At 42.2% G+C, this 13,152-nt stretch overlaps 1 protein-coding gene across 1 annotated transcript in view; it reads right to left on the reverse strand.

Moving 5' to 3' along the window:
- Positions 1-13,152, reverse strand: part of pcdh15b (protocadherin-related 15b) — a 214,316-nt gene that overhangs the window by 113,189 nt on the left and 87,975 nt on the right. Inside the window, exons 11-13 of the mRNA XM_042305961.1 lie at positions 8,507-8,677; positions 2,918-3,026; positions 2,230-2,342 (exon numbers count right to left, since the gene is read on the reverse strand). Of these exons, the coding sequence (XP_042161895.1) occupies positions 2,230-2,342; positions 2,918-3,026; positions 8,507-8,677 (393 nt within the window). The remainder of the gene's footprint in view (positions 1-2,229; positions 2,343-2,917; positions 3,027-8,506; positions 8,678-13,152) is intronic.

The following is a 13,152-nucleotide window of genomic DNA, read 5'->3' on the forward strand; positions in this document are numbered from 1 at the left end:
CCAATAGTCAATCACATACACTTATCAGTCAAATCTAATGAAAATATGATAGTCATCATTAAAGTACATTTTTCTGTCCACCAGACAACCACAGCGCCCTCCCTCCATTCTCTGAGACTATTCCTATTCCTGTACAGTATCTGGATCATACTGTATATCTATATTTAACACAGCCCCAGGGCAGTATAGAGTATCACAGTATGAGTCATAATACCCATAAAACCTAGTGGTCAAATAGGGAAATGGTTCCAATCATTTTTTCACTATTCATTTTTCCCATAGGAGATTTTAGAAACACATAAAATAAGGCCTGGGTTTCGTGTAGGCTTACTCTGGAGTGAGGTAAATCTCTCTAGGACAAGGTGACTTTTGTCAATATATTCACCTGTATTTACCCCCCAAAAATGTCATGCTAATTAGCTGCTAATGTGGCTATCATAAAGAACTGATGCCATGATGAGACAAGACTGCCGAATCGAGGCATAGGTAAGAATCTCGGGATTAACTATCGAAGGTTAACTAAATATAGTAATTTTATCAATTGTCCACATTTCTTTAAATTGACAATTATGTGAACTGTCTTGTGCAAGTTTTGATTTGACACAATACCTGTTAACAAAGATGTCAGCTAGAGATGACGTGCAGGAGCTTGCAGGGATTTGTAGTCTTGCATGATGTCTACTTTGATGTTAAATAGCATTTTCGAATCTGAGAGTAAATAGAGCTGAATATTTTTATAAAAGTCACCTTGTCCGAGAGAGATTTACATGGTCATCAAAACATCCCTCCAGGATAGGCCTACACAAAATACAGCCCGTATTTTACGTTTCTAAAATCCCTTATCGGAAGAATAAATGGTGGAAAAACGATTGGAACCATTTTCCTGTTTGACCGCTAGGTTTTATGGGTATTATGACACCTCCACTGTGGGGCTCTGCACAAGCTGTATTTGCAGCATGGCAAGTTCCAACTCAATGAAGCCTAGAAAAAAACTTTCCCTAGTTTCCAACACACACAGATGCCTGTAGAAAGATAACCTGTTTTTGTTTTTTTGCCTTTGTAAAAAAAAAAAGAAAAGAGAATGAGCTTTCTCCCCAAGAAGGATTTGCACTCTACACAGTACCTGTCCTTGGACAGGGCAGACTGTAAATGGGGTAACTGCTGAGCTGATCTCTTCCTGTGGTGGGCCACCTTTCTCACTGTTAACACAGTCGTTGTGCAGGAGTCACTTCTCATTCACCCAGCCCAGTCTACCTGTCATGTGAGAGGGATCTGTCCAATATCTGGGGGGTAGCTGCCTGCTCCTGAGCTCAGGCTAGGACGGAGGGAGAGGGGTGGGCACTCACCGCTCACCTTCCCCTCACCGACTCCTGAAGCAGAAAATCTCTCAAGCACGTTGCTGGTTGATACCGCTACCAATCTGGCCGTCAGCATGCAGCAGCGCGAGCATGACACTACACACACACTACACACACACACACACACGGCATACACTTCTAATTCAAACACTACACACTGCCTGACTATTTAATTCACACATTTCACACACACACTGCATGCATATCTATGTCACACATGCTAGGTTGAACTGAAGCCCCCTACATATGAACACAGTGTCATATAGCCCATAGCTTTGCACTGGGCTCTTTCCTCTTTGATCTGGAGTCTGAGACACCTGTAGTACAGGAGTTTCCCCCTGTGCCGATAAGGGAGCTTTATCTATATAAGCTCATGTCCATACTCCCCCCTCGGAGTGTGAGGATCCTTGTAGCATGCAGAATGTTCCTAACGGATCACCGCCCTCTGGAGTTTAAAGCAACAAGCCTCATCGGCAGCTGTGTGTGTGTGTGTGATACCTGACTCATCCTGATGGGGGTTTTAGCACCGCTCACTGCCTAACCTGCTCTCTCACACACTCTCACACACACACGCACACGTACACGTACACGCACACACAGCCAGTCCATCCCCAGTCTCTGCCTCTCTCACACACACTCTCACACACACACACACACACACAGCCAGTCCATCCCCAGTCTCTGCCTCTCTCACACACTCTCACACACACACGTACACGTACACGTACACACACACAGCCAGTCCATCCCCAGTCTCTGCCTCTCTCTCTAGCTGTGAATTATTGGATCATTCCCCCTCTTAATCGGAATGAAAGACCATGATCTTGTCACGAAGACAGCATGCCGGGCTACAGAGCTTTATTCTTATTACCTTGATTACCAAGTCAAATCTTTGATACAGCTCCCTGTTGAGTGGTTTGAGGAGCTTCAGCTTGGCAGTGGTTCGGTTGAGAGAGAAGAAGTCGGAGTACTTCTCAGGCTTACCTAAACAGGGTACAGGGGAATAATTGACCGTCATGTTGAAGGTCAGGGGAGAAGTTGGAGGCTTTATGAAAGTAAGTGCCTCTATGTTTCACCATTTTTTTTAATGCCCCTTGCATTACACGAATGTGAATGTAATTCTAATGAGAAGTCTTGAAAAGACTCATAATCTTTAGATATAATTTCATATTGTCAATGTATGTCAGAAAATAGAAAAATATCAGGCATCTCCTTACTGGCCTCCCAGAGAGCCCGGGGAGCGAGATGGGAGCATTGCACAGTAGCATAGTTCCCTACAGCCCTGCACTGTCAGTTCTCATCTCAGCTCTCCACAGGTGGCCCACTGCTCCCCTTCGCCAGAAACGCATCCCATCCTCACCCGCCTCCTTCTCGTCCCTCCATTGCATACTCTCTCCCTCCCTGCCACCACCATCAGCCTTTCGGTTAGAGCTGCACTGCAGAGCCCCCACAACCACCACTCCTTACACTGGAGATAGCTATCCCCTCTGCATGACCTGGCATGGGAGCGGTACAGTGGTGACGGAATATAGATGACAGCAGTGTTGACAAGTACCTACCAATGAGGATGGAGTAGAGTATTCCTGGCCTCTCAGAGGGAGGCTGGATGTTCCTGTCCTGGTCCACGGCCTGAATGATGGGCGTCACGTTGACAGGGTTCACTTTGCTCTGAAAGGAAAGAGTAATGGTTAGTTCTATCTGTCAATACTCAGAAATGAGCCATTTACACAGTGTGGGATGCGGGGGCTTCCATTCTTAATGGGATAAAAGGCTGGCGAAAAGAAAAGTTGGAGAATTAATGCATGGTGTGCAATCTTCACCAATTAGTTACCTTTGGGTTTCACAGCAGCGACAGCAACATAATTGCCGTGTTTCAGTTGTACCTTTAAACATCATGGTCAAAGCAGAAATGATGTCGATGATCGACAAAGATCATTTGAGATTGAGAAGGGTTCTTTATAGAACCATTCTCCATAAAGGTTCCATAAAGAACCATCAAAAATGGTTCAATATAGCCCCACACTAAAGATGAATGGTTCTATATAACAGGTTATTAGGCATGTAACCATAGCAGCACCCTTTTTTGGCCCTACATAGAACCTTAGGAAAGAGTTCTTTATAGCACCATGCAAGTTCCATTTAGAACCTGATGAGCGTGGTTCTTTATAGAACCTTCAAAAAAAGGTTCCATATAGCACCAAAAAGGGTTATGCTATGGTTAAAAGCTAAATAACCAGTTATTTGGAACCCTTCGTCATAACAATGTATATTTCATGGGACTGCGATACACAACTAGGCATGATGCCAAATGAATGTGTTTAACTTTGATCTGATCGACAACGTAACGACGACTCCTCGGCAGACCGGACAGAGTCCTCCGCTCCGTGGTCCATAAATCAACGATTGACTGAACGTTAGCTGGCCGTTTTAAAGGCTGAACTAGAGGAAGATTGGCTTTTGGAGGGATCGGTTGAAAAGCACGGGAAGATTTTGTTTGTGTAATTAACCGAGGACGGATTCTCTGGAGGGGTGTGATCTGTGATGGCATAACAAACGAATAGCAGCCCTGTGCTCACACCTCTACTCCCACTCAACCACAGGAGGACACGCCAAAAGACTGCTCTACTCTACTCTGATGAACCCAACCTTCCAATTAAACAGCTTCCAGACTCCTGTATGATACATGGTGAACACTGACAAAGAACTTACATCAAAAGGCGATCTGGCATATTTTGACATGATTTGCAATCTCAGCACCTGTTTTCAAAAACAGGCTAATTACCCATGGTGAAGCACAGTTTAGCAAAACAAACGACTTGCATTATAAATTTGAATCACTTGTCTGTTCACATCTTTATTATTAGCCACATCTTATTCCATCTTTACATTTCAGCCTTGGAATAAATGAGCCAGTGAATTAATATATTGCATGCAGCCGACTTTCCTTTCCATTTTATGCACACCCGTCACAAACAAAACAATTACGCTCCACTCAACACTGGGGTACAACACTTTCCAAGCCCCCTGTTGTAATTGTCAACAGACACCAGCAGTAGCTTTGCCCACAGTTCCCTCGGTGCCATTTACAATCTGATATCTGGGCTCTGATGGTATGTTAGATCCTACCGACACCAGCTACAGAGGATGTCCAGAGTGCTGCTGTGTATGGATGGGGGGAGAAATTTTTTTTAGAATTCACAGAGGACACAGCATTGGAGAGCCACTCCAGCCTCACCACGGATGTTCTTACTGCTCCGGAGAGGCTCACTGGCTCTCTGCTATGGAGGGATATAAAAAGGCGGAGTGATCAGCTTGTCTTGGGGAAAGTACCTCCTCGTCAGTGGAGGCTGGTGGGAGGAGTCATAGCAAATGCATCACACATATGGAAACCACATTTGACTCCGTTCCATTCATTCCATTACAATGAGCCAGTTCCTCCTATATAGTTCCTCCCACCGGCCTTCACTCCTCCACTCTCCTATCCTCTACTTATGAGCATTCTCCCTGGGACAAGAGGGCCGGCCCATGGCTCCTGCTCCCCAGAATGTCTCACTGTGTCCTGGATCCTCGGCAGAGAAGTGTAACTTTGGGACAAACAGCTAAAGGAGTTTTTACAATCTGGCCTATCAGCTGTTTTCGCCATCTCTCCCTCCTCCTCTCCAATCACAAGCTTAGATTTACTTGAGTGGTACTGAGAAGAAATAAATAAGTTGAAGCCTTATTTAAATGTTTCATCAAGCACCGACGGAGGAGATACGAGAGGCACATTTAGGAGATAGCAGTTGAGCTCCCTGACACAATTGAGAGGATGTCTGAGAGAGACAAGAGGAATATAACAGGACTTCATCATTACAGTGTGAATCTGAAATAGCCCCCTGGGAGTGATGGGATTGATGGGGATGGCGCTCTTGGAAGGATGAGGATGAGGTGGGGGTGTTTTGAAGACCTGATAAGAGGTTATGTTGGCATTGCCACTGCATACATAGTCAGAATCAGGGCCCCTCACATAATGTCATCTCTCACAGCACTCGTAAACCATGTCCTTGAGTGCGTTCTAGCTGGCGTAAAAGTCCAGCCCCCAGCCTCCCAAAACAGTGGCGTAAACTTAAGGCTCCTATTACCTTGTTCTGTCATTTGGCTGCAGGGTGTTGAAGGATCTCAACGTAAGCAAATTCTGTTTTCGTAATCTGTAATTAAAAAGTACAAATATTTAGCTTTTATGTGGATAATGGTGTGTGTATATAGATTGTGTATAGGCTTGTCTCCCATATGGATCTTCTCTTTGTGCCAGACTGGGTTCAAGTGACTTCTGTTCCTTTTTTCCCTTTTTTTACTGTATGTATGTATGTATGTATGTATGTATGTATGTATGTATGTATGTATGTATGTATGTATGTATGTATGTATGTATGTATGTATGTATGTATGTATGTATGTATAGTGGGGCAAAAAAGTATTTAGTCAGCCACCAATCGTGCAAGTTCTCCCACTTAAAAAGATGAGAGAGGCCTGTAATTTTCATCATAGGCACACTTGGCAGAAAAACATCATAGGTCCCTTTGCAGAAAAACAGCCCCAAAGCATGATGTTTCCACCCCCATGTTTCACAGTAGGTATGGTGTTCTTTGGATGCAACTCAGCATTCTTTGTCCTCCAAACACGACAAATTGAGTTTTTACCAAAAAGTTTTGGTTTCATCTGACCATGACATTCTCCCAATCTTTTTCTGGATGTAGCAAACTTCAGACGGGCCTGGACATGTACTGGCTTAAGCAGGGGGACACGTCTGGCACTGCAGGATTTGAGTCCCTGGCAGCGTATTGTGTTACTGATGGTAGGCTTTGTTACTTTGGTCCCAGCTCTCTGCAGGTCATTCACTAGGTCCCCCCGTGCGGTTCTGGGATTTTTGCTCACCGTTCTTGTGATCATTTTGACCCCACGGGGTGAGATCTTGCGTGGAGCCCCAGATCGAGGGAGATTATCAGTGGTCTTGTATGTCTTCCATTTCCTAATAATTGCTCCCACAGTTGATTTCTTCAAACCAAGCTGCTTACCTATTGCAGATTCAGTCTTCCCAGCCTGGTGCAGGTCTACAATTTTGTTTCTGGTGTCCTTTGACAGCTCTTTGGTCTTGGCCATAGTGGAGTTTGGAGTGTGACTGTTTGAGGTTGTGGACAGGTGTCTTTTATACTGATAACAAGTTCAAACAGGTGCCATTAATACAGGTAACAAGTGGAGGACAGAGGAGCCTCTTAAAGAAGAAGTTACAGGTCTGTGAGAGCCAGAAATCTTGCTTGTTTGTAGGTGACCAAATACTTATTTTCCACCATAATTTGCAAATAAATTCATTTAAAAAATGTTTTTCCTAATTTTGTCTGTTGAAGTGTACCTATGATGAAAATTACAGGCCTCTCATCTTTTTAAGTGGGAGAACTTGCACAATTGGTGGCTGACTAAATACTTTTTTGCCCCACTGTATGTATGTATCTGTGTATGCATGCATGTATGTATGTATGTATGTATGTATGTATGTATGTATGTATGTATGTATGTATGTATGTATGTATGTATGTATGTATGTATGTATGTATGTATGTATGTATGTATGTATGTATGTATGTATGTATGTATGTATGTATGTATGCATGTATGTATGCATGTATGTATGCATGTACAGTATGTATGTGATGCACAATGCAGAGAACACTGGAAGAATTATTATTTAATTACCATTGTGAGTTATTGTAATGTTTTTTTGTGTGTCAATTAATCCCATAAGGGATGGGTCGCCAATTGACGATGTGACACAAACATTTGGTGAGGCTCTTAGTGTACCACTGCCGTCTCAAGGTCATAGTTTGACCTGTAACTCTATCTTTCTTAGGATATTGTCTAATGTTTGGAAAAATGTTCATTTTTAAAACTTTTCTGCAAAAATGTTGCTTGGTAGTATCAATGGAATGGACAATAGCATTGTCCTGTATTGCAGTACTACTCAAGGTCTTTGTTTCTGTGCAGTCTGGGATTCAATCGCTGGGTGTTTTCAAGTCATGAGTGATAATAACTAGACTTTTCTAGATTCATTTAAGGCATTTTAATGGGGTTGCCTGGAAAAAGCAATTGTCCTTGTTTCTGTCAGTATCCATTTTACATTTGGATTAGTAATACTTTAAAGGAATCACTGATTCTACTCAAGGTAAGAGAGCCCAAAGTGTAAAACTAATTACCTGTGAATTATCTGTCCTGTAATTATAGCATTTCCATGCTTCCATGACTCAGCCATTTACTTCTGGTAGACTTTGATCAAGAGACTGCCTACCTAGATCAGTGAACACAAATCAATAGAACTGACAAGGAGATATGTTGATAATCATTCTACATGAGAAAACACGTGTCACGCTGTTTGGAGTTTAAATCTAATCTAGTCGAAAATACGTCCATACACAGTAGCCCTGACAAGTCAACATGATTCCTCCAATCATAAGAAGTGTCTGTCATCTGTATAGAACGCCACAATGCATTCACAATAGCAAACCACTACTGCTATTGCGAAAGACTAATCTAACGCTGGGTTGGGGAAGTTCTGTTGGATGGGGGTCAAAGGAGAATTGTTTGTCTTGTTCGGTCCTGTCACTTGTTTCTTTGTCCATGCGTACCTGTCTTACCAATAACAAGAAAGAAAAAAATGGGATCACGAAAAAAAAAAAACAATAGCGCATCAGTGGTCGCTAATGTTCATAGTCATTCTCATCATTTGAACTTGCATCATCATGATGATTATCCTTGAACAACACATGAAATATTTCACTGCCCATGAATCTAGCATAAATCCATCGCTATCATAAATCGAATAGCCCTGCGTATTCAAAGCCATAATCTTGGAAATGAGCTTAAAAACAGAGGAAATCACACTGAGCCTCGTGTTTAATATTAATATGAGCGCACCCATGCTGCTGACATAAATGGCTCCTGAGGCTGACATACAAACAGAGGCCCAGAGAAGCCAAGCTGTCTCTCAGCTACCTCTCTCCCCAGCGCTGGGAGGAGTGAGCTGCCTCTCAAGCAGCCCTGTTTGAATAGAGGGACATGTCAAATGTTTCTACTCAGCAGGGGTTCCAGAGCTGGGGCTGGTCTGCAGTAACACTTACTGGGTCAGTGAGCTCCAGGATGTGGGCCCGGTAGGTGAGGGGGCTGCAGTCACGCGTGTTGTCAACCAGGGAGCAGGGCAGGAACATAGGCCCCAGGTCATCCCCATCCAACACGTCTACGGTCAGGGTGGTGGTGGCGGTGCGTCGTTCGTTGGGGTACGGGGCACGATCCTACAGGGGGAGATTATTATTTACAAAAATTGTATTTATCCTTTATTTAACCACATTGAGATTGAAATCCATTTTCAATCCAGAAAGCTGCATACATACACAGTGGGGCAAAAAACGTATTTAGTCAGCCACCAATTGTGCAAGGTCTCCCACTTAAAAAGATGAGAGAGGCCTGTAATTGAAAAAAAAAAATCCAGAAAATCACATTGTAGGATTTTTAATGAATTTATTTGCAAATTATGGTGGAAAATAAGTATTTGGTCAATAACAAAAGTTTCTCAATACTTTGTTATATACCCTTTGTTGGCAATGACAGAGGTCAAACGTTTTCTGTAAGTCTTCACAAGGTTTCCACACACTGTTGCTGGTATTTTGGCCCATTCCTCCATGCAGATCTACTCTAGAGCAGTGATGTTTTGGGGCTGTTGCTGGGCAACACGGACGTTCAACTCCCTCCAAAGATTTTCTATGGGGTTGAGATCTGGAGACTGGCTAGGCCACTCCAGGACAGTGAAATGCTTCTTACGAAGCCACTCCTTCGTTGCCCGGGCGGTGTGTTTGGGATCATCGTCATGCTGAACGACCCAGCCACGTTTCATCTTCAATGCCCTTGCTGATGGAAGGAGGTTTTCACTCAAAATCTCACGATACATGGCCCCATTCATTCTTTCCTTTACACGGATCAGTCGTACTGGTCCCTTTGCAGAAAAACAGTCCCAAAGCATGATGTTTCCACCCCCATGCTTCACAGTAGGTATGGTGTTCTTTGGATGCAACTCAGCATTCTTTGTCCTCCAAACACGACGAGTTGAGTTTTTACCAAAAAGTTATATTTTGGTTTCATCTGACCATATGACATTCTCCCAATCTTCTTCTGGATCATCCAAATGCTCTCTAGTGAACTTCAGACGGGCCTGGACATGTACTGACTTAAGCAGGGGGACACGTCTGGCACTGCAGGATTTGAGTCCCTGGCGGCGTAGTGTGTTACTGATGGTAGGCTTTGTTACTTTGGTCCCAGCTCTCTGCAGGTCATTCACTACGTCCCCCCGTGTGGTTCTGGGATTTTTGCTCAACGTTCTTGAGATCATTTTGACCCCACGGGGTGAGATCTTGCGTGGAGCCCCAGATCGAGGGAGATTATCAGTGGTCTTGTATGTCTTCCATTTCCTAATAATTGCTCCCACAGTTGATTTCTTCAAACCAAGCTGCTTACCTATTGCAGATTCAGTCTTCCCAGCCTGGTGCAGGTCTACAATTTTGTTTCTGGTGTCCTTTGACAGCTCTTTGGTCTTGGCCATAGTGGAGTTTGGAGTGTGACTGTTTGAGGTTGTGGACAGGTGTCTTTTATACTGATAACAAGTTCAAACAGGTGCCATTAATACAGGTAACGAGTGGAGGACAGAGGAGCCTCTTAAATAAGAAGTTACAGGTCTGTGAGAGCCAGAAATCTTGCTTGTTTGTAGGTGACCAAATACTTATTTTCCACCATAATTTGCAAATAAATTCATTAAAAATCCTACAATGTGATTTTCTGGATTTTTTTCTCTCGTTTTGTCTGTCATAGTTGAAGTGTACCTATGATGAAAATTAAAGTCTCTCTCATCTTTTTAAGTGGGAGAACTTGCACAATTGGTGGCTGACTAAACACAACCTGGAGTGTAGTGGAGCGGGCTCACTTTTTTCAATTTGAGAATGCACGGAGCTGGTAAAACTATTTCTGGAAAATGTATTTGGATACATTTGAAATAAATGATATTTATTTACAACTAACATTCCATGAAAAACAATAGGTTGACAAACCAAATAAATATGTACAGCAGCCTAGATGTGAAGATTTCTTCCCCGTCTTCTTTCTGGCAGCGGTGAGAATGATGAAGAACTATAGGCGTGTATGCACTGAAGAGGCCATTCGGAGGCTTGACCACTTTAGCCAGTCAGAACGTTGAATAAAAAAATCTAAATTCACTGTGCGTCTCTTGCGAAGTGGAACCCGGAACGATATGTGCCCACTTAGTTTTGGCAACATTGTTCCGCCGAGGACACCCAAACCAGAGTGGCCACCGCAAAACCCAAGGAGCCTGCCCTTCTCTGGACGTTGCTGTAGCCCTGCTTGGGATATTTAGCCCACACTGGTTAGTTGTTGAGACACAGGGCCTGTTTTAGCTTGGTGTGTCGGGGTGAGCAATTGGAAATGTCAATTGGGGGAAGTTGGAAGTAATAATGCATTTAGGTTATAGTTTATTGAGATGCATAAATACACCACATCAAAAGTTTGATTTTATGGCTGTTTTAAAATGAATTTCCTACAATTCTATGCAGTAATTATTTATGTTCACTACCCGGTCAATTGATATTGATAGCATGTTTAATCTATGCAAATAAATTATATGAATTGATAGTTCATTTTTATTCTGTATTAGGTTATATTGTAGCCATGTGTCAAGCTAATCAAATCAAAGTATATTTATGATACAGAGTGTAAGCTACACAATACAATGAAATGCCTACTTGCAAATAAAGCTCTCCTAGCAATCTATATGTATTTGTATTTATATTAGACTATAGTCTACAAATGGCTATACCACAGTCTTAGGTCCTATTAGGCTGTCCTTCAGCACCACAAGTTGGTTCAACATCTTTAACATCATTCCGCGATTCTGGCGCTGTCCCTTTCAGCACCAACGAAGGCCGCTTCAATCGCTTGAAATGACATCTCATCCATACTGATCACTTATTATTATTATTATTATTACAAATAGAAGATGATCACTTCTCACAATGGTGCTCGTTTAGTAAAGTTAGATCACAGCTGAATCAAATGTCTCACAAGATCACATAAGGAGGAATTAGCATTTTACATAACAGAACCAAATAGAATATCATAGTAAGAGTATCATAGTATATTCTATAATTGACTGATCTAAAAGAATAGCACCACACCACTCGACACAACATAAAACAACTATGAATGGAAGTTAAAACAGTGCAAAGTGCATCAGAGAACTTAGATTGCACGCTCTTAAACCTGATCTAAAATGGTCAACAGCCCTCCTATCTGGGATGTAAAATCATCAATGAGAATAAAATGATCTTGTTTTAAGTCCTTTTGCGAAGTGTTCCTAGATGATGGGGGCAGCAATCCTAAAAGCACTCTTACCAAGCTCTGTTCTTGTGTTCGGAACAGTCCTGTGAATATATTGGCAGCTGCCCTAAAATGGACTTCTAGACCAACATTAAAGGCCTACTGTACCAATGAGCCTGTCGCCTTACAGTTCAGGATGGCCATCCTGCTAACTGATATAAGGTACGGTGATGTGTAAAAGAGCTTTTGTGTTGGTTCCAAATCTTAAAGCAGCGTGGTAAAGTATATCTAGTGTGTGCAGGTAAGACCCCAGGGCATTCGTGTACAGAATATCACCACAGTCCAACAAAGGCAAAAAAAAAAGAGTTGCTGTCTTTTCTAGCTTGAAATGAAAAACAAGACTTGTTTCTATAGAAGAATGGCAGCTTAAGTTTAGGCTTTTCGGTGAGCTGTTGAACGCGGAGCTTTACAAAGACAGCGTTTCATCGATGTGAAATCCCAAGTATTTGCATGATGACACCACCTCTACTGGCATGTTTTGCAAAGGGACTCTCTGAAGCAGAGTAGAGGATTGCTTTCTTGTTCTTGAGAATAATACTTGTTTGGTTTTCTGTGAATTTATGACCAATTTGAGCTGAAAGAGGTTATGTTGGACAACATTAAATGCTTTCTGCAATTTGAGAAATGCCACATCTAATGTGGGAGCCGTGCTATAGATGATGGTTTCATTTGCATATAGATGACAGGGGTGGATATTAGTAACTGAGAATTTAAAGCAGGGTAGGCAACTAGATTCAGCCGCAGTCCGATTTTTGTCGGAGCAGATGGTTGGAGGGGCGGAACATAATTATAATAATTTGTACACTGCAAATTGACCACAACTAAGCCCAAAGAGAGATTGTATTTGAAAATAACAATAATTTCACATTGATACACATATGTATTATTTTATATGTGGGAATACTTGAGATCAGATTTCCTAAATTAAACACATTTTTAGCTAAATTCCTGGTGATTTAACAATTACTATTATTATATATATCTTCTTACAAAAATCTTAAGGGGGCGAAAATAAATAACTCGCGGGCCAGTTTTGGATGTTGCCAACCAATGATTTAAAGTATATTTTTGTCTGTCTACCTTCATTCCGCAGCTGGGTTGTTCCACAAAAAGAGTGCCTGTTGCATCCCTTTGATATTGTAAGAACAAATTGTGCATTTTAAAAGCCTGCTATATCAGATGAAGTGCCCTTTAATACAGACCACATGGAAAATTCTATAAAATCAGATGTTTCATAGGAATAAAGTTAAACATTTTGACATGTTCCTCCTGCATCCTCTCTGGCTTCTAAGAAGATTTGAACCCATTCCCACAACATTTCTCCAAGTTT

The sequence above is a fragment of the Oncorhynchus tshawytscha genome, linkage group LG25, assembly GCF_018296145.1.
Source record: "Oncorhynchus tshawytscha isolate Ot180627B linkage group LG25, Otsh_v2.0, whole genome shotgun sequence".
Classification (NCBI taxonomy): domain Eukaryota; kingdom Metazoa; phylum Chordata; class Actinopteri; order Salmoniformes; family Salmonidae; genus Oncorhynchus; species Oncorhynchus tshawytscha.